This window comes from Oncorhynchus tshawytscha, unplaced genomic scaffold (assembly GCF_018296145.1).
Source record: "Oncorhynchus tshawytscha isolate Ot180627B unplaced genomic scaffold, Otsh_v2.0 Un_contig_14168_pilon_pilon, whole genome shotgun sequence".
Taxonomy (NCBI): domain Eukaryota; kingdom Metazoa; phylum Chordata; class Actinopteri; order Salmoniformes; family Salmonidae; genus Oncorhynchus; species Oncorhynchus tshawytscha.
This window is the reverse complement of record NW_024609266.1, coordinates 41470-67416: the sequence shown is the minus strand read 5'-3', so window position 1 is coordinate 67416 and position 25947 is coordinate 41470. Positions and strand designations below refer to the sequence as shown.

Sequence of the window (25947 nt, the reverse complement as noted above, 5' to 3'; positions counted from 1 at the left end):
CATGTATCCCAACCCGCTCTGAATCAGAGAGGTGTGGGGGGGTTGCCTTCATCAACATCCACATCATGAACACTCTCCCCACCTCCACACACTGTGTCCTGTGTCTGTCTCACATCCCAGTGGTTCTGGGACAGTCATTTTACCCTCCAGATATAGGCATATTACCTCCACTGTGAATCAGGCCATTTAGGGAGAAAATGGATACCAACTCACATTAATGTTCACCAACTCCCACCTCTGCCCTCTCCCCTGAGTAAAGGTTCTCTCTCTCTCTGTGTGTGTGTGTGTGTGTGTGTGTGTGTGTGTGTGTGTGTGTGTGTGTGTGTGTCGTCTCTCCCTCATTAAAGTCATAATCTGGAGTCCTTGCTTCAGCCCACCGACAGCCCAGTCTCTTGGTTTGGTACGTTTTCAGAAATGAGGCTGAGGGTTGATGAAATGTAACCACTATACAATTCTTATGATGTCTCTTATGTCACGCGTACAACACTCTTGTGGCACATATCTGTTATAACAAGTCATTATGAGTTATAATGATATAATGACAGTTATGACAACTCTTATGTCATTTTTAACCTTTATTTAACTAGGCAAGTCAGTCAAGAACAAATTATTTTTACAATGACGGCCTACCCCGGCCAAACCCGGACGACGCTGGGCCAATTGTGCACCGACCTATGGAACTCCCAATCAAGGCCGGTCGTGATGCAGCCTGGAATCGAACCAGAGTCATTAGGGACGCCTCAAGCACTAAGATGCAGTGCCTCAGTGCGCTGAGATGCAGTGCCTTAGACCGCTCAGACGCAGTGCGCTGAGATGCAGTGCCTTAGACCGCTGAGACGCAGTGCGCTGAGATGCAGTGCCTCAGACTGTTGAGATGCAGTGCCTCAGACTGTTGAGATGGAGTGCCTCAGACTGTTGAGATGCAGTGCCTCAGACTGTTGAGATGGAGTGCCTCAGACTGTTGAGATGCAGTGCCTCAGACCGCTGAGATGGAGTACCTCAGACCGCTGAGATGCAGTGCCTCAGACCGCTGAGATGGAGTGCCTCAGACTGCTGAGATGGAGTGCCTCAGACCGCTGAGATGCAGTGCCTCAGACCGCTGAGATGGAGTACCTCAGACCGCTGAGATGGAGTGCGCTGAGATGCAGTGCCTCAGACCGCTGAGATGCAGTGCCTCAGACTGCTGAGATGGAGTGCCTCAGACCGCTGAGATGCAGTGCCTCAGACCGTTGAGATGCAGTGCCTCAGACTGTTGAGATGCAGTGCCTCAGACCGTTGAGATGCAGTGCCTCAGACTGTTGAGATGCAGTGCCTCAGACCGCTGAGATGCAGTGCCTCAGACCGCTGAGATGCAGTGCCTCAGACCGCTGAGATGCAGTGCCTCAGACCGCTGAGATGCAGTGCCTCAGACCGCTGAGATGCAGTGCCTCAGACCGCTGCGATGCAGTGCCTCAGACCGCTGAGATGCAGTGCCTCAGACCGCTGAGATGCAGTGCCTCAGAAGCCAGATATGCCCATGACTGCTCATGACATGTCTATGACTGCTTATGACATGTTTATGACTGCTTATGACATATTTATGACTGCTTATGACATGTATATGACTGCTTATGACATATTTATGACTGCTTATGACATGTCTATGACTGCTCATGACATGTTTATGACTGCTTATGACATGTCTATGGCTGCTTATGACATGTCTATGACTGCTCATGACATGTCTATGACTGCTGATGACATTCTAACAACATATTGACGACAGGTACCTCTATCTGCTGCACGGTGAGGTCCAGGAAAGTGTTCTCGTTGCGGACGCTGATGAGGCTCTTGGGGCCTTTACAGCCCATGCTGGTCCCCAGGCCTCCATTCAACTTGACGACCACCAGCTTGTTGAGACTGTCTGCCAGGCTGTCCGGCAGGGGCAGCGCTGCTATCTTATCATAGGGCTGGATCTGTGGAGAGACAGAGGAGAGACATTTAATATGTTCCCTTTGGTATTGTATGTTGTAACACTTCTGATGTGGGCGGAGGGGGATCTTATCTTGATATTTAATCTATGGAGACTCAGGGACTGAAAAAGGACTGAAAAAGGACTAGGGAAGAAATAAAACCACAGAACATTTTTTGTGTTCATTTCTGAAGACAAAGGAAAGAGTGTAATCTTTGACAGGACTGTAACACACCCAGGGCCCTGCATTCAGCTTGAATCAATAAGGTCTGAAATCTCAAACGGATAGCTGGAGGTTCACAACTATACACAATGAGAAGGAGCACCCAGGACATCAAATCTGAAACAGATGTCCTGTGTGTGTGTGTGTGTGTGTGTGTGTGTGTGTGTGTGTGTGTGTGTGTGTGTGTGTGTGTGTGTGTGTGTGTGTGTGTGTGTGTGTGTGTGAATGAGCACAATAGTATGTGTGTGTGTTGCATGTGTGATTGACCCTAAGTAACTGAAGTGTCATAGGGTCATGGCTCATCCTGTGAGGTGATGACTCATGTCCTGCTCATTGCTTTGAGACATCAGAGCCTGGATATGAGGCCTACACACACTAGATACAGCCCAACACACACTGGATACAGCCCAACACACTGGACACAGCCCAACACACACTGGATACAGCCCAACACACACTGGACACAGCCCAACACACACTGGACACAGCCCAACACCCACACTGGATACAGCCCAATACACTGGATACAGCCCAATACACACTGGATACAGCCCAATACACACTGGATACAGCCCAACACACACTGGATACAGCCCAACACACACTGGATACAGCCCAACACACACTGGATACAGCCCAATACACTGGATACAGCCCAACACACACTGGATACAGCCCAACACACACTGGATACAGCCCAACACACACTGGATACAGCCCAACACACACTGGATACAGCCCAACACACACTGGATACAGCCCAACACACACTGGATACAGCCAGCCCAACACACACTGGATACAGCCCAACACACACTGGATACAGCCCAACACACACTGGATACAGCCCAACACACACTGGATACAGCCAAACATACTGGATACAGCCCAATACACACTGGATACAGCCCAACACACTGGATACAGCCCAACACACACTGGATACAGCCCAACACACACTGGATACAGCCCAACACACACTGGATACAGCCCAATACACACTGGATACAGCCCAACACAGCCCACTGGATACAGCCCAACACACTGGATACAGCCCAACACACTGGATACAGCCCAACACACACTGGATACAGCCCAACACACACTGGATACAGCCCAACACACACTGGATACAGCCCAACACACACTGGATACAGCCAAACATACTGGATACAGCCCAACACACTGGATACAGCCCAACACACACTGGATACAGCCCAACACACACTGGATACAGCCCAAACACACTGGATACAGCCCAACACACTGGATACAGCCCAACACACTGGATACAGCCCAACACACACTGGATACAGCCCAACACACACTGGATACAGCCCAATACACTGGATACAGACCAATACACTGGATACAGCCCAACACACACTGGATACAGCCCAACACACACTGGATACAGCCCAATACACTGGATACAGACCAATACACTGGACACAGCCTGAAAAAACATATTATGGAGATACTGTATATGGTTGGCTGGAGCTGCTCTAACCTAATCTCTGGTGGGCAGAAATGGTACTGTAGGTCAGTCTTTATACTGTGGCCACCAATAGCTAAAGACCAGCAAATCCTTCTGGACAAATCACGATTCCACAGGTAGATAGCATCGTTCTAATTTCAGAAGGAGAATTCAGCCCATAGACTGGCCCTTAACTTAACTAGCAAAGACAGAGGGGGAGGTGACATTCAGCCCATAGACTGGCCCTTAACTTAACTAGCAAAGACAGAGGGCGAGGTGACATTCAGCCCATAGACTGGCCCTTAACTTAACTAGCAAAGACAGAGGAGGAGGTGACATTCAGCCCATAGACTGGCCCTTAACTAGCAAAGACAGAGGGGGAGGTGACATTCAGCCCATATACTGGCCCTTAACATGCAAAGACAGAGGGGGATCTCCTCGTTCTAGCATCCCTTCACTCACTGAGGATAGCTATACCAAAACAACAATAAAACAATCACCTGTTCCCCGCTCTCCTCTGTATCCTAAAGCTCATCTTATGTGTAAGAGAGAATGTGTGTGTGTGTATGTGTAAGAGAGAGAATGTGGTGTGTGTGTGTGTGTAAGAGAGAGAATGTGTGTGTGTGTGTGTGTGTGTGTGTGTGTGTGTGTGTGTGTGTGTGTGTGTGTGTGTGTGTGTGTGTGTGTGTGTGTGTGTGTGTGTGTGTGTGTGTGTGTGTGTGTGTGTGTGAAGCACCGCTGCAACACGTAATATTTTAACGTGAACACTGCAGCAAAAGCGAACTCCTTCCTCCACTGCTCTTTGGTCCGCGTGTGGCGACAATACGTTGAGTTTCCCGGGGAAGCTGTGAAGCACCGGGGAAGCTATGAAGCCCCGGGAAGCTATGAAGCACCGGGGAAGCTATGAAGCACCGGGGAAGCTATGAAGCCCCGGGGAAGCTGTGAAGCACCGGGGAAGCTGTAAAGCCTCGGGGAAGCTATGAAGCACCGGGGAAGCTATGAAGCCTCGGGGAAGCTGTGAAGCACAGGGGAAGCTGTGAAGCCTCGGGGAAGCTGTGAAGCACAGGGGAAGCTGTGAAGCCAGCTGTAGACTAGTGCGTGATCGTGTTCATGAGTCTGTTATTAAATGTGTATGTTTACTGATTTTCATTCAATCCCATATTCATTCATATGGGCAGAATACTGTACATGTAGCTTACAGATTTAATTACGGCCTAAAATAAACGTGTTCATATGGGCAGAATACTGTAGCCTCGGCCCACAGTGCCGTGAAAAGTTATTTTCCACGTTTCTGATTTTCTTTATTTTTGCACAGTTTTGATACTGAATGTTATCAGATCTTCAACCAAAACCTAATATTAGATAAAGGGAACCTGAGTTTACAAATATTTAATTTAGTTAAACAAAGTTATGCAAACCCCAATTCCTGTGTGAAAACGTAATTTCCCCCTTACACTCAATAACTGGTTGTGCCACCATTAGCGCCAATGACTGAAACCAAATGCTTCCTGTAGTTGTTAATCAGTCTCTCACACCGCTGTGGAGGAATTTTGGCCCACTCTTGTATTCAGAACTGGTTTAACTCTGCAACATTTGTGGGTTTTTAAGCCTGAACTGCTTGTTTCAAGTCCTGCCACAACATCTCCTAGGCTGGTGTCTGTCACGCCCGGACCTTAGAGAGCCTTTTTATGTCTCTATTTTGGTTTGGTCAGGGTGTGATTTGGATGGGCATTCTATGTTTTGTTTTCTATGTTTTTGTACTTCTATGTTTTGGCCGGGTATGGTTCTCTATCAGGGACAGCTGTCTATCGTTGTCTCTGATTGGGAATCATACTTAGGCAGCCTTTTTCCCTTTGTTATTTGTGGGAAGTTGACTTTGTTAGTGGCACTATAGCCCTCTTAAGCGTCACGGTCGGTTGGTATTGTTTATTGTTGGCGACATTAGAAATAAAGTAATGTACGCTCACTACGCTGTGCTTTGGTCCATTTCTTCGGACGGTCGTGACAGTGTCTTTATAGTTTCTACAATGTATTTTTGTTTTACAAAATGTATTTTTTGTTTATCTAGTTTTTACAAACTTCTCATATCTTCTTACAAATCTACTTATGATGTTTGTTGCTAGGCAATCGTTTTAGCTAGCTATCTAGCTAGCAATGGCAATCATGTTAGAATATTTCTTACTAAGATTACAGTTCTAAAACATGTTATTGGGTTTAAAATAATCAATATTGAAACTTTCAGATGAAGTTTGCGTCACGACTTCCGCTGAAGTCGGCTCCTCTCCTTGTTGGGGCGGTGTTCAGCGGTCGACGTCACCGGCTTTCTAGCCATCGCCACTCCATTTTTCATGTATCCATTTGTTTTGTCTTGTTCCCTGCACACCTGGTTTTCATTCCCCAATCACACTACATGTATTTATTCCTCTGTTCCCCCTCATGTCTTTGTGTGATTTGTTACGTGTCATTTTTTGATGTGCTTTTCTGGTGCTTTTTCCTAAATTGCTCCAGGGGAGCCATACTACTATTGATGGCCATGTAAAACAATGCATTTCACTGCAGCTATCCGGTGTGAAATATTTAAAATAATTCTCCCACCTCTACCTCTCCTTCCCCTCCCCCTCTCCTTCCCCTCCCCCTCTACCTCTTTCCCTTCCCCCCTCCTCCCTCTACCTCTCCCATAAGATGGACTCTGTTTGAGAGGAGTGAGTGTAAGTGTGATTCTCTCTCTCTAATAAATGAGAAGGCCCAGCAGTGAGGGTCTGCTACTGAGGGGGAAACAACCTGGGATTTGTGTTGTGTGTGTGTGACAGTGTGTGTGTGTGTGTGACAGTGTGTGTATGTGACAGTGTATGTGACAGTGTGTATGTGACAGTGTGTGTGTGTGTGTATATGTTAGTGTGCGCTAGCTAGGCCCAATTTAGCATCAGGTCATCCATAGCACTTAGCCTCCTCTCCCTCTCTACGCAACGTAAACTCTGCTTCCAGATAGTGACTCAGTCTTTTTCCCAACAGCCGGGGTTCTATCAGAACAGCAACAAGACATCAGAGAGGATACAGAGGCATCCAGACAGAGAGAACACACTGAAACCAAACTACAGTGTCTCCTCAGAAGTTCTCCACACACACACATCTTGGATTCCTTCACTTTCCTTTCCTTCATTCTCCATCCCTTCCCAACTGTGACTGAGTTCAAGGTAAAGTCTCAAGGAAAGTGTGCTATAATTTATTTTTTATTTTACCTTTATTTAACTAGGCAAGTCAATTAAGAACAAATTCTTATTTTCAATGACGGCCTAGGAACAGTGGGTTAACTGCCTGTTCAGGGGCAGAGCGACAGATTTGTACCTTGTCAGCTCGGGGATTTGAACTTCCGGTTACTAGCCCAACGCTCTAACCACTAGGCTACCCTGCACGTGCCATTTGGGACGTGCATTTGGAACCCAGACCACCCCCCCTGTGTGTGCATTCCAAGCTGTGTGTGCATTCCAAAATGGCACCCTATTCCCTATATAGTGCACTGCTTTTGACCAGAGTCCACTATATAGTGAATTAGGGTTCCCTTTGGGATGCAAGCCTGTGTGTTGAGTGTTGATGCTGGATCAGAATACTCAGTAGTACAACTGACGCACACAGCTGAGAGAATGGACTTCAAAGAACATCCCTAGAGACATGGCAACCCTGTGGTTTAAAACAGAGAAAACTATGGTAACCCTGTGGTTTAAAACAGAGAAAATTATGGCAACCCTGTGGTTTAAAACAGAGAAAACTATGGTAACCCTGTGGTTTAAAACAGAGAAAACTATGGTAACCCTGTGGTTTAAAACAGAGAAAACTATGGCAACCCTGTGGTTTAAAACAGAGAAAACTATGGTAACCCTGTGGTTTAAAACAGAGAAAACTATGGTAACCCTGTGGTTTAAAACAGAGAAAACTATGGTAATACTGTAATTCTATACTGAGGGAGAATATGGCAACCCTTTGGTTTTAAACTGAGGGAGAATATGGCAACACCTATTTTATACTGAGAAGAAGCTATGGCAACCCTGTGATTTTAAACTGAGGGAGAATATGGCAATATTGTAATTTTATACTGAAAGAAAACTATGGCAACCCTGTGATTTTAAACTGAGGGAGAATTTGGTAATATTGTAATTTTATACTGAAAGAAAACTATGCAACCCTGTGATTTAAAACCCTGTTGTCTGTGTGTCTAAATAAGAATTGGTTGTTAACTTGACTTGTCTGGTTAAATAAACATGACAGCTGAACAAGTTGAATGTTAGAGATCTTCATTGAGTAAGATGGCGCCGGAGAAGATGGCAGACGTTTTACGTGCCCCCAGCCGATTGTGTTTTGTTGTTCGTTTATTTGCGTTGTAACTTTTTTTTAAACTTATTTTGTACATAACGTTGCCTCTACCGTCTCTTATGACCGAAAATAACTTCTAGACATCAGGACTGCGATTACTCACCCCCACCTCCCTCCATTCTGCTAGCAAACGTGCAATCTTTGGACAATAAAATCGACGAGTTACGCGGAAGATTAAACTCCCAATGGGGACATTAAAAACTGTAACATCTTATGCTTCACGGAGTCGTGGCTGAACGATGACAATATCAACATACAGCTGGCTGGTTATACGATGTACTGGCAGGATAGAACAGCGGTGTCTGGTAAAACAAGGGGCGACGGTCTATGTATTTTTGTAAACAACAGCTGGTGCACGATATCTAAGGAATTCTCAAGCTATTGCTCGCCTGAGGTTGAGTATCTCATGATAAGCTGTAGACCACACTACCTACCGAGAGAGTTTTCATCTGTATTCTTTGTAGCTGTTTATACAAACCACCACAGTCAGAGGCACTAAGATGGCAGAATACAGCTTATTCAATGCTATAAGCAAACAAGAAAACGCTCACCCAGAGGCGGCGCTCCTAGTAGCTGGGGACTTTAATGCAGGGAAACTTAATTCCGTTTTACCAAATTTCTATCAGCATGTTAAATGTGGAACCAGAGGAAAAAGAACTATGGACCACCTTTACTCCACACACAGAGATGCATACAAAGCTCTCCCTCGCCCTCCATTTGGCAAATCTGACCATAATTCTATCCTCCTGATTCCTGCTTACAAGCAAAAATTAAAGCAGGAATTACCAATGACTCAGTCTATAAAAAAGTGGTCAGATGAAGCAGATGCTAATCTACAGGACTGGTTTGCTAGCACAGACTAGAATATGTTCCGGGATTCCTCCGATGGCATTGAGGAGTGCACCACATCAGTCATTGGCTTCATCAATAAGTGCATCAATGACGTCATCCCCACAGTGACCGTAAGTACATACCCCAACCAGAAGCCATGGATTACAGGCAGCATCCGCACTGAGCTAAAGGATAGAGCTGCAGCTTTCAAGGAGCGGGACTCGGGAAGCTTATAAGAAATCCGCGTCCATACAGGACTGATTGAATCGTACTACACCAGCTCTGATGCTCGTTGGATGTGGCAGGGCTTGCAAACCATTACAGACTACAAAGGGAAGCACAGCCGAGAGCTGCCCAGTGACACGAGCCTACCAAACGAGCTAAACTAGTTCTATGCTCGCTTTGAGGAAAATAACACTGAAACATACACGAGAGCACCAGCTGTTCCGGAAGACTGTGTAATCACGCTCACCGCAGCTGATGTGAGTAAAACCTTTAAACAGGTCAACATTCACAAGGTCGCAGGGCCAGACGGATTACTAGGATGTGTACTGCGAGCATGCGCTGACCAACTGGCAAGTGTCTTCACTGACATTTTCAACCTCTCCTTGTCCGAGTCTGTAATACCAACATGCTTTAAGCAGACCACCATAGACCCTGTGCCCAAGAACACTAAGGTAACCTGCCTAAACGACTACAGACCTGTAGCACTCACATCTGTAGCCATGAAGTGCCTTGAAAGGCTGGTAATGGCTCACATCAACACCATCATTCCAGAAACACTAGACCCACTCCAATTTGCATACCGCCCCAACAGATCCACAGAGGATGCAGTCTCTATTGCACTCCACACTGCCCTTTCCCACCTGGACAAAAGGAACACCAATGTGAGAATGCTATTAATTGACTACAGCTCAACATTCAACGCCATAGTGCCCTCAAAACTCATCAATAAGCTAAGGACCCTGGGACAAAACACCTCCCTCTGCAACTGGATCCTGGACTTCCTGATGGGATGCCCCCAGCTGGTAAGGGTAGGTAACAACACATCCACCACGCTGATCTTCAACACATGCTCGGTCCCCTCCTCTACTCCCTGTTCACTCATGACTGCATGACCAGGCACGACTCCAACACCATCATTAAATTTGCTGATGACACAAGTGGTAGGCCTGATCACCGACAACGACGAGACAGCATATAGGGAGGAGGTCAGAGACTTGGCCGTGTGGTGCTAAGACAACAACCTCTCCCTCAACACGATCAAGACTAAGGATATGATTGTGGACTACAGGAAAAAGAGGACCGAGCACGCCCCCATTCTCATCGACGGGTCTGTAGTGGAGCAGGTTGAGAGCTTCAAGTTCCTTGGTGTCCACATCATCAACAAACTAACATGGTCCAAGCACACCAAGACAGTCGTGAAGAGGGCACGACAAAACCTATTACCACTCAGGAGCCTGAAAAGATTTGGCATGTGTCCTCAAATCCTCAAAAGGTTCTACAGCTGCACCATCGAGAGCATGGTTGCGTCACTGGTTGCCTGGTATGGCAACTGCTCGGCCTCCGACCACAAGGCACTACAGTGAGTAGTGCGAACGGCTCAGTACATCACTGGGGCCAAGCTTCCTGCCATCCAGGACCTCTGTAACAGGCGATGTCAGAGGAAGGCCCTAAAAATGGTCAAAGACTCTGGCCACCCTAGTCATAGACTGTTCTCTCTGCTACCGCACGGCAAGCGGTACCGGAGCGCCAAGTCTAGGTCCAAGAGGCTTCTAAACAGCTTCTTTCCCCAAGCCATAAGACTCCTGAACATCTAGTCAAATGGCTACCCAGTGCCTCCCCCCTCACCCCCTCTTTACACCACTGCTACTCTCTGATGTCATCTATGCATAGTCACTTTAATAACTCTACCTACATGCACATACTACCTCAAATAACCAGTGCCCCTGCACATTGACTCTGTATCGGTACCCCCTGTATATAGTCTCGCTATTGTTATTTCACTGCTGCTCTTTAACTACTTGTTACTTTTATCTCTTATTCTTATCTGTATTTTTTTTTAAACTGCATTGTTGGTTAGGGTCTCGTAAGTAAGCATTTCACTGTAAGGTCTACACCTGTTGTATTCAGCATTTCACTGTAAGGTCTACACCTGTTGTATTCAGCATTTCACTGTAAGGTCTACACCTGTTGTATTCAGCATTTCACTGTAAGGTCTACACCTGTTGTATTCAGCATTTCACTGTTAGGTCTACACCTGTTGTGTTCAGCATTTCACTGTTAGGACTACACCTGTTGTATTCAGCATTTCACTGTTAGGTCTACACCTGTTGTATTCAGCATTTCACTGTTAGGTCTACACCTGTTGTATTCAGCATTTCACTGTAAGGTCTACACCTGTTATATTCAGCATTTCACTGTTAGGTCTACACCTGTTGTATTCAGCATTTCACTGTAAGGTCTACTACACCTGTTGTATTCAGCATTTCACTGTTAGGTCTACACCTGTTGTATTCAGCATTTCACTGTTAGGTCTACACCTGTTGTATTCAGCATTTCACTGTTTGGTCTACACCTGTTGTATTCGGCATTTCACTGTTAGGTCTACACCTGTTGTATTCAGCATTTCACTGTTTGGTCTACACCTGTTGTATTCGGCATTTCACTGTTAGGTCTACACCTGTTGTATTCGGCGCATGTGACTAATAACATTTGATTTGATTTGAGTAGCCCTGTGCTGACTTTTGAACCGAGCTCAATCGGCTCAACTCTGTGCTTTTGAGCTGAGCTCAATCAGCTCAACTCTGTACTTTTGAACCGAGCTCAATCGGCTCAACTCTGTACTTTTGAACCGAGCTCAATCAGCTCAACTCTGTGCTTTTGAACTGAGCTCAATCAGCTCAACTCTGTGCTTTTGAGCCGAGCTCAATCGGCTCAACTCTGTGCTTTTGAACTGAGCTCAATCAGCTCAACTCTGTGCTTTTGAACTGAGCTCAATCAGCTCAACTGGATGAAGAGTAGCAGTAGTGTCTCAGAGCAAATCTGGTCCTGAATGGTGTCAAGATGAGAGAAATGAGAAACCTGGTCCTGAATGGTGTCAAGATGAGAGAAATGAGAAACCTGGTCCTGAATGGTGTCAAGATGAGAGAAATGAGAAACCTGGTCCTGAATGGTGTCAAGATGAGAGAAATGAGAAACCTGGTCCTGAACGGTGTCAAGATGAGGATGTGAGCTGAAGAGGCCCTCTCTACACTCTCGCTCCCTATTACCTGTCATCACTACTACATGACATAATGCTCCTTAAAAAAGGGGCAATCAGCATCCATTTTTGGACATACAAATGAATGATATGCCTCATGAGCTTGTCGTACCCCATCAGAACCCAAAATATAAGCTTGTTTTACTCCAATGTTTGTAATCAAAGTAAACAAACACTATATAGCATCAAAACATGGTTAAAGCTATACTTTTGATATCATGGATGCTCTGTCTATGAAGTTGAGAGTGGTTACATTTCTCCAGCCACATCCCTCAGCTTTTTACCCAAACAGGGGCGGGGAGTTCACTTCGTTATTGTTTCTACTGCTGATTGTTGCTTTACATTTGTACTGACCTTCTAATAATCTCACAGTGAAGCTGATATGTCAGAAACAGGATAAACAGGTTACCAGATACCTGATATAAACTAGTATGATAATGTGGATAATTATTAAAAAATATTCCACAAGAAAGGAACCTGCAAATCAGGTAAGATAAGGGAGGTAAGGCAATAAATAGGCCAATGGTGGCAAAGGACAGCAATTAAACACTGGAGTGATTGATGTGCAGAAGATGAATGTGCAAGTAGAGATACTGGGGTGCAAAGGAGCAAGATAAATAAATAAATGCAGTATGGGGATGAAGTAGGTAGATGGGCTATGTACAGGTGCAGTGATCTGTGAGCTACTTAAAGCTAGTGAAGGAGATATGAGTTTCCAGCTTCAGTGATTTTTGCAGTTCGTTCCAGTCATTAGCAGCAGAGAACTGTAAGGAAAGGCAACCAAAGGAGGAGTAGGCTTTGGGGGTGACCAGTGAGATATACGTGCTGGGGCACGTGGTAAGGGTGAGTGCTGCTATGGTGACCAGTGAGATATACGTGCTGGGGCACGTGGTAAGGGTGAGTGCTGCTATGGTGACCAGTGAGATATACCTGCTGGGGCACGTGGTAAGGGTGAGTGCTGCTATGGTGACCAGTGAGATATACCTGCTGGGGCACGTGGTAAGGGTGAGTGCTGCTATGGTGACCAGTGAGATATACGTGCTGGGGCACGTGGTAAGGGTGAGTGCTGCTATGGTGACCAGTGAGATATACCTGCTGGGGCACGTGGTAAGGGTGAGTGCTGCTATGGTGACCAGTGAGATATACCTGCTGGGGCACGTGGTAAGGGTGAGTGCTGCTATGGTGACCAGTGAGATATACCTGCTGGGGCACGTGGTAAGGGTGAGTGCTGCTATGGTGACCAGTGAGATATACCTGCTGGGGCACGTGGTAAGGGTGAGTGCTGCTATGGTGACCAGTGAGATATACGTGCTGGGGCACGTGGTAAGGGTGAGTGCTGCTATGGTGACCAGTGAGATATACCTGCTGGGGCACGTGGTAAGGGTGAGTGCTGCTATGGTGACCAGTGAGATATACCTGCTGGGGCACGTGGTAAGGGTGAGTGCTGCTATGGTGACCAGTGAGATATACGTGCTGGGGCACGTGGTAAGGGTGAGTGCTGCTATGGTGGCCAGTGAGATATACGTGCTGGGGCACGTGGTAAGGGTGAGTGCTGCTATGGTGACCAGTGAGATATACCTGCTGGGGCACGTGGTAAGGGTGAGTGCTGCTATGGTGACCAGTGAGATATACGTGCTGGGGCACGTGGTAAGGGTGAGTGCTGCTATGGTGACCAGTGAGATATACGTGCTGGGGCACGTGGTAAGGGTGAGTGCTGCTATGGTGACCAGTGAGATATACGTGCTGGGGCACGTGGTAAGGGTGAGTGCTGCTATGGTGACCAGTGAGATATACGTGCTGGGGCACGTGGTAAGGGTGAGTGCTGCTATGGTGACCAGTGAGATATACGTGCTGGGGCACGTGGTAAGGGTGAGTGCTGCTATGGTGACCAGTGAGATATACGTGCTGGGGCACGTGGTAAGGGTGAGTGCTGCTATGGTGACCAGTGAGATATACGTGCTGGGGCACGTGGTAAGGGTGAGTGCTGCTATGGTGACCAGTGAGATATACGTGCTGGGGCACGTGGTAAGGGTGAGTGCTGCTATGGTGACCAGTGAGATATACGTGCTGGGGCACGTGGTAAGGGTGAGTGCTGCTATGGTGACCAGTGAGCTGAGATAAGGCGGGGCTTTACCTAGCAGAAAGGGCTTGTAGATAACCTGTAGCCAGTGGGTTTGGCGACGAGTATGAAGCGAGGGCCAGCCAACGAGAGAGTACAGGTCGCAGTGGTAGGTAGTATATGGGGCTTTGGTGACTAAACGGATGGCACTGTGATAGACTGCATCCAATTTGTTGAGTAGAGTGTTGGAGGCTATTTTGTAAATTACATTGACAAAGAATAGTGGAACCCTCCAAAGAATAGTGGAACCCTCCAAAGAATAGTGGAACCCTCCAAAGAATAGTGGAACCCTCCAAAGAATAGTGGAACACTCCAAAGAATAGTGGAACCCTCCAAAGAATAGTGGAACCCTCCAAAGAATAGTGGAACACTCCAAAGAATAGTGGAACCCTCCAAAGAATAGTGGAACCCTCCAAAGAATAGTGGAACCCTCCAAAGAATAGTGGAACACTCCAAAGAATAGTGGAACCCTTCAAAGAATTGTGGAACCCTCCAAAGAATAGTGGAACCCTCCAAAGAATAGTATAACCCTCCAAATAATAGTGCAACACTCCAAAGAATAGTGAGCTCTTCCTATCTCCCAGAAGGTTCCTGAATCCTGTTTCCCAGCAAGCCTATGTCATCCAATCCCTCTGTCCTTCACTCTGCCCCTCCCTAGCTTCAGCTTGGAACACATTGCAAACAATAATTCTTATGCAACTGAGGCCAAGAAGGGAAATAAGCCAGGACAGTCCCAATCCACAGGCCAAATACTGACACGTTGTCAACGCCAGCTTATCAGGTTGGGTTACTTAAATGCATCACTCATATCGCCCATCAAGGATGGATGGACTGTTTTGCATTCAAACTAGTTGAATGAATAAGTAAGGTTCGCAAAACATTTCCACCTGGCCCACTGGTCAGTCATCTGGACCACAGAGTTCCTGCTTGCTGAAGCAGTGCCGTTTCACTCGCTCTTTCCTTTGTGAAATGCTTTCGGATTGCAATGTTTCAAAATGGAGGCTGAACGCCAGGGGAAAACCCTGTGTTGAAAGCAACCACTGTTCTTACTGTTGGGGGGGTCCCAGCTTTCTGGTCTGAATTGTATTTACTGTTGAACAAAGGGCACTACTCCTGACTGCCATTCAAGGTGGTTGCATGGGCCTATACATCACATGACCTGTTATATAACAATAACATGGCTAACCATCACTAATAGGCTACATTTAGCTAACCACTTCCTCAGTTGGTGAATTAGCCCCAAATGAATGAACCTATGTGATATTATGTGAATTAAAGGATGTTTAGGTTCTGCTCTCACACTAGTCTCCACTTGGAATGTTAGTATGGAACCACGTGACTAGGCTCTGATTCATAGAGCAGAACATGTGAGTTAAAGGATGTTTAGGTTCTGCTCTCCTCACGTATACAGAACACACACCCTCACAACATAAATCACTCAAACATGCACACAAACATCCATCATCACACAAACATCCATCATCACACAAACATCCATCATCACACAAACATCCATCATCACACAAACATCCATCATCACACAAACATCCATCATCACACAAACATCCATCATCACACAAACATCCATCATCACACAAACATCCATCATCACACAAACATCCATCATCACACAAACATCCATCATCACACACACACACACACATACTACTCATCACTCATTTTGAAGACTGCTGGTTCATAGGAACAAAGCCATCAAAGGTCATTTCAACATGAACAAACTACGACACACCCACACCCAGCCCCACCTCACACACAAATGTATATGTACAGTCCTACACATAAACAAAACTGCACAAAACATGTATCTTACGGTGCCCTCTGTCACTTTCTTTCCCTATCCACAAAACAAAATGACACATCCCTCTCTCTCTATTCTGTCTCTATTTCTTTCCCTGGTCTCTTGTTTCTCTCTCTCCTTCTGTCTCTCTTCTATTCTGTCCCTCTCTCTCTCTCTCTCTCTCTCTCTCTCTCTCTCTCTCTCTCTCTCTCTCTCTCTCTCTCTATTCTGTCCCTCTCTCTCTATTCTGTCTCTATTTCTTTCCCTGGTCTCTGTTTCTCTCTCTCCTTCTGTCTCTCTCTCTATTCTGTCCCTCTCTCTCTCTATTCTGTCCATCTCTCTCTCTATTCTGTCCCTCTCTCTCTCTATTCTGTCCCTCTCTCTCTCTATTCTGTCTCTATTTCTTTCCCTGGTCTCTTGTTTCTCTTTCTCCTTCTGTCTCTCTCTCTATTCTGTCCCTCTCTCTCTCTCTCTCTCCATTCTGTCTCTATTTCTTTCCCTGGTCTCTTGTTTCTCTCTCTCCTTCTGACTCTCTCTCTATTCTGTCCCTCTCTCTCTCTCTCTCTCTCTCTATTCTGTCCCTCTCTCTCTCTCTATTCTGTCCCTCTCTCTCTCTCTCTTCTGTCCCTCTCTCTCTCTATTCTGTCTCTATTTCTTTCCCTGGTCTCTGTTTCTCTCTCTCCTTCTGTCTCTCTCTCTATTCTGTCCCTCTCTCTCTCTCTATTCTGTCCCTCTCTCTCTCTATTCTGTCCCTCTCTCTCTATTTTGTCCCTCTCTCTCTCTCTATTCTGTCTCTATTTCTTTCCCTATCCACAAAACAAAATGACACATCCCTCTCTCTCTATTCTGTCTCTATTTCTTTCCCTGGTCTCTGTTTCTCTCGCTCCTTCTGTCTCTCTCTCTATTCTGTCTCTCTCTCTCTATTTCTTTCCCTGGTCTCTGTTTCTCTCTATCCTTCTGTCTCTGTCTCTCTCTCTCCTTCTGTCTCTCTCTCTATTCTGTCACTCTCTCTCCTTCTGTCTCTCTCTCTATTCTGTCCCTCTTTCTCTATTCTGTCTCTCTCTCTATTCTGTCTCTCTCTCTATTCTGTCCCTCTCTCTCTATTCTGTCTCTCTCTCTCTATTCTGTCTCTCTCTCTCTATTCTGTCTCTATTTCTTTCCCTGGTCTCTGTTTCTCTCTCTCCTTCTGTCTCTCTCTCTATTCTGTCTCTATTTCTTTCCCTGGTCTCTGTTTCTCTCTCTCTATGATGTCTCTATTTCTTTCCCTGGTCTCTGTCTCTCTCTCTATTCTGTCTCTCTCGCTATTCTGTCCCTCTCTCTCTTTCTTCCCCAGGTCTCTCTCTCTCTCTTCCCCAGGTCTCTCTCTCTCTCTCTTCCCCAGGTCTCTCTCTCTCTCTTTCTTCCCCAGGTCTCTCTCTCTTTCTTCCCCAGGTCTCTGTTTCTCTCTCTTCCCCAGGTCTCTCTCTCTCTCTTCCCCAGGTCTCTCTCTCTCTTCCCAGGTCTCTCTCTCTCTCTCCCCCAGGTCTCTCTCTCTCTTTCCCCAGGTCTCTCTCTCTTTCTTCCCCAGGTCTCTGTTTCTCTTTCTTCCCCAGGTCTCTGTTTCTCTCTCTTCCCCAGGTCTCTCTCTCTCTCTATTCCCCAGGTCTCTCTCTCTCTCTCTCCCCAGGTCTCTGTTTCTCTTTCTTCCCCAGGTCTCTGTTTCTCTTTCTTCCCCAGGTCTCTGTTTCTCTTTCTTCCCCAGGTCTCTGTTTCTCTCTTTCCCCAGGTCTCTCTTCTCTCTTTCCCCAGGTCTCTCTCTCTCTCTTTCTTCCCCAGGTCTCTCTATTTTCTTCCCCAGGTCTCTCTCTTTCTTTCCCCCAGGTCTCTGTCTCTCTCTTTCTTCCCCAGGTCTCTGTTTCTCTCTCTTCCCCAGGTCTCTCTCTCTCTCTTCTTCCCCAGGTCTCTCTCTCTCTCTTTCTTCCCCAGGTCTCTGTTTCTCTCTCTTCCCCAGGTCTCTCTCTTCTTTCTTCCCCCCCAGGTCTCTGTTTCTCTCTCTTCCCCAGGTCTCTCTCTCTTTCTTCCCCAGGTCTCTGTTTCTCTCTCTTCCCCAGGTCTCTCTCTCTCTCTTTCTTCCCCAGGTCTCTCTCTCTTTCTTCCCCAGGTCTCTGTTTGTGGGCCCAGTCAGCTGTGAGAGAAATCTTGGGGGTTGTGGAGGGAGCCCTGGAGCTCTAGCAGAGACAGGGGGAGCCAGCTGGCTGCATGCCCAGAGGAAGAGACCCCAAAGCTGGCCTCTCCGTGTGAGCTCTCCCCCTGGCCCCCACTGTTCCCATCTGCCTGAGAGTCCACTTCATCACACCGTATTACTGGATCACTCACTGATGAGCTAACAGATACACACACAATGTACAGTACACACACACACACACACACAGGGTTTTTATTTGAGCCTTACTGAGTCTTCTGGAGGTCTGTGTATCTTGGGCCAGTCCACCGATGGCCCCTCCACCTGCAGAAACCTGTGGAACAGCTTCTTGAATCCATCAAAGTCCTTCTTGGAGACCTGGAATACACAAGGAGTATATGTTAGAACGACAACATGACTTTATCCCCAGTAGGCATACAAACAGACAGAGATATGCTGGGTTACTGCTTGTACCAAATACTGTATCGGTGTTTGATTGAGCTGCCTGTTGCAATGGAACCAATAAATAAAAACATCTCAAAAAACAAAACTCTGTCCTCCTGTCACTCCAGGCAGACTAAAACAAACTCTGTCCTCCTGTCACTCCAGGCAGACTAAAACAAACTCTGTCCTCCTGTCACTCCAGGCAGACTAAAACAAACTCTGTCCTCCTGTCACTCCAGGCAGACTAAAACAAACGATGTCCTCCTGTCACTCCAGGCAGACTAAAACAAACTATGTCCTCCTGTCACTCCAGGCAGACTAAAACAAACTCTGTCCTCCTGTCACTCCAGGCAGACTAAAACAAACTCTGTCCTCCTGTCACTCCAGGCAGACTAAAACAAACTCTGTCCTCCTGTCACTCCAGGCAGACTAAAACAAACTCTGTCCTCCTGTCACTCCAGGCAGACTAAAACAAACTCTGTCCTCCTGTCACTCCAGGCAGACTAAAACAAACTCTGTCCTCCTGTCACTCCAGACAGACTAAAACAAACTCTGTCCTCCTGTCACTCCAGACAGACTAAAACAAACTCTGTCCTCCTGTCACTCCAGGCAGACTAAAACAAACTCTGTCCTCCTGTCACTCCAGGCAGACTAAAACAAACTGTCCTCCTGTCACTCCAGACAGACTAAAACAAACTCTGTCCTCCTGTCACTCCAGGCAGACTAAAACAAACTCTGTCCTCCTGTCACTCCAGGCAGACTAAAACAAACTCTGTCCTCCTGTCACTCCAGGCAGACTAAAACAAACTCCTGTCCAGGCAGACTCCTGTCACTCCAGGCAGACTAAAACAAACTCTGTCCTCCTGTCACTCCAGGCAGACTAAAACAAACTCTGTCCTCCTGTCACTCCAGGCAGACTAAAACAAACTCTGTCCTCCTGTCACTCCAGACAGACTAAAACAAACTCTGTCCTCCTGTCACTCCAGGCAGACTAAAACAAACTCTGTCCTCCTGTCACTCCAGGCAGACTAAAACAAACTCTGTCCTCCTGTCACTCCAGGCAGACTAAAACAAACTCTGTCCTCCTGTCACTCCAGGCAGACTAAAACAAACTGTCCTCCTGTCACTCCAGGCAGACTAAAACAAACTCTGTCTTCCTGTCACTCCAGGCAGACTAAAACAAACTCTGTCCTCCTGTCACTCCAGGCAGACTAAAACAAACTCTGTCCTCCTGTCACTCCAGGCAGACTAAAACAAACTCTGTCCTCCTGTCACTCCAGGCAGACTAAAACAAACTCTGTCCTCCTGTCACTCCAGGCAGACTAAAACAAACTCTGTCCTCCTGTCACTCCAGGCAGACTAAAACAAACTCTGTCCTCCTGTCACTCCAGGCAGACTAAAACAAACTCTGTCCTCCTGTCACTCCAGGCAGACTAAAACAAACTCTGTCCTCCTGTCACTCCAGACAGACTAAAACAAACTCTGTCCACCTGTCACTCCAGGCAGACTAAAACAAACTCTGTCCTCCTGTCACTCCAGGCAGACTAAAACAAACTCTGTCCTCCTGTCACTCCAGACAGACTAAAACAAACTCTGTCCACCTGTCAGAACAGACAGACTAAAACAAACTCTGTCCACCTGTCACTCCAGGCAGACTAAAACAAACTCTGTCCTCCTGTCACTCCAGGCAGACTAAAACAAACTCTGTCCTCCTGTCACTCCAGGCAGACTAAAACAAACTCTGTCCACCTGTCACTCCAGACAGACTAAAACAAACTCTGTCCTCCTGTCACTCCAGGCAGACTAAAACAAACTCTGTCCTCCTGTCACTCCAGGCAGACTAAAACAAACTCTGTCCTCCTGTCACTCCAGACAGACTAAAACAAACTCTGTCCTCCTGTCACTCCAGACAGACTAAAACAAACTCTGTCCTCCTGTCACTCCAGGCAGACTAAAACAAACTCTGTCCTCCTGTCACTCCAGGCAGACTAAAACAAACTCTGTCCTCCTGTCACTCCAGGCAGACTAAAACAAACTCTGTCCTCCTGTCACTCCAGACAGACTAAAACAAACTCTGTCCTCCTGTCACTCCAGGCAGACTAAAACAAACTCTGTCCTCCTGTCACTCCAGGCAGACTAAAACAAACTCTGTCCTCCTGTCACTCCAGGCAGACTAAAACAAACTCTGTCCTCCTGTCACTCCAGGCAGACTAAAACAAACTCTGTCCTCCTGTCACTCCAGGCAGACTAAAACAAACTGTCTTCCTGTCACTCCAGGCAGACTAAAACAAACTGTCCTCCTGTCACTCCAGACAGACTAAAACAAACTGTCTTCCTGTCACTCCAGGCAGACTAAAACAAACTCTGTCCTCCTGTCACTCCAGGCAGACTAAAACAAACTCTGTCCTCCTGTCACTCCAGGCAGACTAAAACAAACTCTGTCCTCCTGTCACTCCAGGCAGACTAAAACAAACTCTGTCCTCCTGTCACTCCAGGCAGACTAAAACAAACTCTGTCCTCCTGTCACTCCAGGCAGACTAAAACAAACTCTGTCCTCCTGTCACTCCAGGCAGACTAAAACAAACTCTGTCCTCCTGTCACTCCAGGCAGACTAAAACAAACTGTCCTCCTGTCACTCCAGACAGACTAAAACAAACTGTCTTCCTGTCACTCCAGGCAGACTAAAACAAACTGTCCTCCTGTCACTCCAGACAGACTAAAACAAACTGTCTTCCTGTCACTCCAGGCAGACTAAAACAAACTCTGTCCTCCTGTCACTCCAGGCAGACTAAAACAAACTCTGTCCTCCTGTCACTCCAGGCAGACTAAAACAAACTCTGTCCTCCTGTCACTCCAGGCAGACTAAAACAAACTCTGTCCTCCTGTCACTCCAGGCAGACTAAAACAAACTCTGTCCACCTGTCACTCCAGACAGACTAAAACAAACTCTGTCCTCCTGTCACTCCAGGCAGACTAAAACAAACTCTGTCCTCCTGTCACTCCAGGCAGACTAAAACAAACTCTGTCCTCCTGTCACTCCAGACAGACTAAAACAAACTCTGTCCTCCTGTCACTCCAGGCAGACTAAAACAAACTCTGTCCTCCTGTCACTCCAGGCAGACTAAAACAAACTCTGTCCTCCTGTCACTCCAGGCAGACTAAAACAAACTCTGTCCACCTGTCACTCCAGACAGACTAAAACAAACTCTGTCCTCCTGTCACTCCAGGCAGACTAAAACAAACTCTGTCCTCCTGTCACTCCAGGCAGACTAAAACAAACTCTGTCCTCCTGTCACTCCAGGCAGACTAAAACAAACTCTGTCCACCTGTCACTCCAGGCAGACTAAAACAAACTCTGTCCTCCTGTCACTCCAGGCAGACTAAAACAAACTCTGTCCTCCTGTCACTCCAGACAGACTAAAACAAACTCTGTCCTCCTGTCACTCCAGACAGACTAAAAACGAAACTCTGTCCTCCTGTTAAGGCTCCAGACAGACTAAAACAAACTCTGTCCTCCTGTCACTCCAGGCAGACTAAAACAAACTCTGTCCTCCTGTCACTCCAGGCAGACTAAAACAAACTCTGTCTTCCTGTCACTCCAGGCAGACTAAAACAAACTGTCCTCCTGTCACTCCAGACAGACTAAAACAAACTCTGTCCTCCTGTCACTCCAGGCAGACTAAAACAAACTCTGTCCTCCTGTCACTCCAGGCAGACTAAAACAAACTCTGTCCTCCTGTCACTCCAGGCAGACTAAAACAAACTCTGTCCTCCTGTCACTCCAGGCAGACTAAAACAAACTCTGTCCTCCTGTCACTCCAGGCAGACTAAAACAAACTGTCCTCCTGTCACTCCAGGCAGACTAAAACAAACTCTGTCCTCCTGTCACTCCAGGCAGACTAAAACAAACTCTGTCCACCTGTCACTCCAGACAGACTAAAACAAACTCTGTCCTCCTGTCACTCCAGGCAGACTAAAACAAACTCTGTCCTCCTGTCACTCCAGACAGACTAAAACAAACTCTGTCCTCCTGTCACTCCAGGCAGACTAAAGCAAACGCTCAAGATGTTTAAAGATTTAAACCCAGTTCTACATAGTATAGATGAAAAAGCAGATCTCATCTCGGAGGCTGAATGTTTTCATCGTTGGTGTAATATGGTTGACTTATTGATGAGTACATTTATAAACACATCATCAAACAGCATTTCTGTTCAAAGCCAACCAATATCATCATGGCTTTCATGTGTATAAACATGCATTGATGTGAAATGCTTATAGGTGTGTGTGTGTGTGTGTGTGTGTGTGTGTGTGTGTGTGTGTGTGTGTGTGTGTGTGTGTGTGTGTGTGTGTGTGTGTGTGTGTGTGTGTGTGTGTGACTCTCTTTGACACTCTGCTGTAGTATGTGTCACTCGCCTGATTTCCCCTCCCCTCATCTTGGGAACACAATCACTACCAGACGGACTCAGGGAGAGGGAGAAGTGTGTGTGTGTGTGTGTGTACCTCCTTGTCGACCCCCGTGGCAGTGTCCAGTAGTTTCTCCAGCTCTGCGTGCATGGAGGTCTCCAGCTGCTGCCTCATCTCCTCCTGAAACTGGGCCATCCCTCCGTTAGGCACACCCTTACTGAGACCTGAAACACCATGTCAACTCTGTTAGATACACCCTTACTGAGACCTGAAACACCATGTCAACTCTGTCAGATACACCCTTACTGAGACCTGAAACACCATGTCAACTCTGTTAGACAAGCTCTTACTAAGACCTGAAACACCATGTCAACTCTGTTAGACAAGCTCTTACTGAGACCTGAAACACCATGTCAACTCTGTTAGATACACCCTTACTGAGACCTGAAACACCATGTCAACTCTGTTAGATACACCCTTACTGAGACCTGAAACACCATGTCAACTCTGTTAGAAAAGCCCTTACTCAAACCTATAAAACCTGTAATTCCTGGACCTGACTTAGTCACTCAGACCTGGACCAGGAAATACAGGGGAGACACCTTAGTCACTCAGACCTGGACCAGGAAATACAGGGGAGACACCTTAGTCACTCAGACCTGGACCAGGAAATACAGGGGAGACACCTTAGTCACTCAGACCTGGACCAGGAAATACAGGGGAGACACCTTAGTCACTTAGACCTGGACCAGGAAATACAGGGGAGACACCTTAGTCACTCAGACCTGGACCAGGAAATACAGGTGAGACACCTTAGTCACTTAGACCTGGACCAGGAAATACAGGGGAGACACCTTAGTCACTCAGACCTGGACCAGGAAATACAGGGGAGACACCTTAGTCACTTAGACCTGGACCAGGAAATACAGGGAGACACCTTAGTCACTTAGACCTGGACCAGGAAATACAGGGGAGACACCTTAGTCACTCAGACCTGGACCAGGAAATACAGGGGAGACACCTTAGTCACTTAGACCTGGACCAGGAAATACAGGGGAGACACCTTAGTCACTCAGACCTGGACCAGGAAATACAGGGGAGACACCTTAGTCACTTAGACCTGGACCAGGAAATACAGGGGAGACACCTTAGTCACTCAGACCTGGACCAGGAAATACAGGAGAGACACCTTAGTCACTCAGACCTGGACCAGGAAATACAGGTGAGACACCTTAGTCACTCAGACCTGGACCAGGAAATACAGGGGAGACACCTTAGTCACTCAGACCTGGACCAGGAAATACAGGGAGACACCTTAGTCACTCAGACCTGGACCAGGAAATACAGGGGAGACACCTTAGTCACTCAGACCTGGACCAGGAAATACAGGGGAGACACCTTAGTCACTCAGACCTGGACCAGGAAATACAGGGGAGACACCTTAGTCACTCAGACCTGGACCAGGAAATACAGGGGAGACACCTTAGTCACTCAGACCTGGACCAGGAAATACAGGGGAGACACCTTAGTCACTCAGACCTGGACCAGGAAATACAGGGGAGACCCTTTCTACTCTTTAAAACCACATGCCAGATGTTAAATAAAGTGTTATCAGCAGCACTATTAAGCAGATTTGGTTGATTTTGTGGTCTCAAACCGGTGAGCTTGCCACCATTCGCCATCAAGAATATGAGCTACATGGAGTTATTTACAATGAAAGAGGTGGTCATTTTGTTCCCTTGTCATATAATTGCAACAACAAAAAATAGATAATGAATCTATTAATAATTACAATCTGGTTAAATGTGGGTTCCGAGGCAAAGGGGGCGGATCCTGCAGGCATCATGGTTTAGAACCTGCTCTACTGAGATACTCTACAACGTTAATCAAGCCTGGTACTAGAATGTGGTTTGACTTGACTCCTGTCAGGTTATGGAATGTCGTGCATTTCCAAGAAGCTACCATATGTTTGATTTGCATGTTGTCATCCACTTTAATTCCCAACAATGTATGCTATAAATGTCACTGAACAGCTGGCATGGACCCTGTTGTGAGTTCTGGGTCATGTTCATTTGGCAACAAACTGAGAAAAATAGCTGTGAAACAGGGAGGGAGTACCTGGACTTGTCCAATGAGAAAATGAGTGCACAGATAAATCTGGCGCATGAAACCCTCTCATTTTCCAGGGTGGGAAGCCTTCCTTAGAGAGAAGTAATCATAGAAGGTGTGCCACTGCCGCAGCACAGTAGTGTGTGTGTGTGTGTGTGTGTGTGTGTGTGTGTGTGTGTGTGTGTGTGTGTGTGTGTGTGTGTGTGTGTGTGTGTGTGTGTGTGTGTGTGTGTGTGTGTGTGTGTGTGTGTGTGTGTGTGTGTGTATGAGAAATCTAACTTAACCACAAGCCATGGAGTGGCTTCAGCCAACAGTGAGATAGATGAAAGAGAAACTAAATCCCATTGCTCCCAAACTCAACCCCATTGACCCTTGTGTTTACGTTTATTCCCTTAAAGAGTGTTTCCCAAAGGCTGGGTCAGGAGGTGTGGAGAAAATTGGGACACAATCCTGGGTCAGGAGGTGTAGAGAGACTAGGGACACAATCCTGGGTCAGGAGGTGTGGAGAGACTAGGGACACAATCCTGGGTCAGGAGGTGTAGAGAGACTAGGGACACAATCCTGGGTCAGGAGGTGTAGAGAGAGACTAGGGACACAATCCTGGGACAGGAGGTGTAGAGAGACTAGGGACACAATCCTGGGTCAGGAGGTGTGGAGAGACTAGGGACACAATCCTGGGTCAGGAGGTGTAGAGAGACTAGGGACACAATCCTGGGTCAGGAGGTGTAGAGAGAGAGACTAGGGACACAATCCTGGGTCAGGAGGTGTAGAGAGACTAGGGACACAATCCTGGGTCAGGA

At 46.9% G+C, this 25947-nt stretch overlaps 1 protein-coding gene across 2 annotated transcripts in view; it reads right to left on the bottom strand.

The window, feature by feature from the left end:
* The window catches only part of LOC112240480 (UTP--glucose-1-phosphate uridylyltransferase), a 66874-nt gene that overhangs the window by 29458 nt on the left and 11469 nt on the right, over positions 1 to 25947 (bottom strand). For both annotated transcript variants that reach the window (XM_042314705.1, XM_042314704.1), the window contains exons 2-4: positions 23135 to 23262; positions 18461 to 18568; positions 1770 to 1955 (exon numbers count right to left, since the gene is read on the bottom strand). In XM_042314705.1, coding sequence (XP_042170639.1) covers positions 1770 to 1955; positions 18461 to 18568; positions 23135 to 23233 — 393 coding nt within the window. In that variant the 5' untranslated portion in view covers positions 23234 to 23262. The remainder of the gene's footprint in view (positions 1 to 1769; positions 1956 to 18460; positions 18569 to 23134; positions 23263 to 25947) is intronic.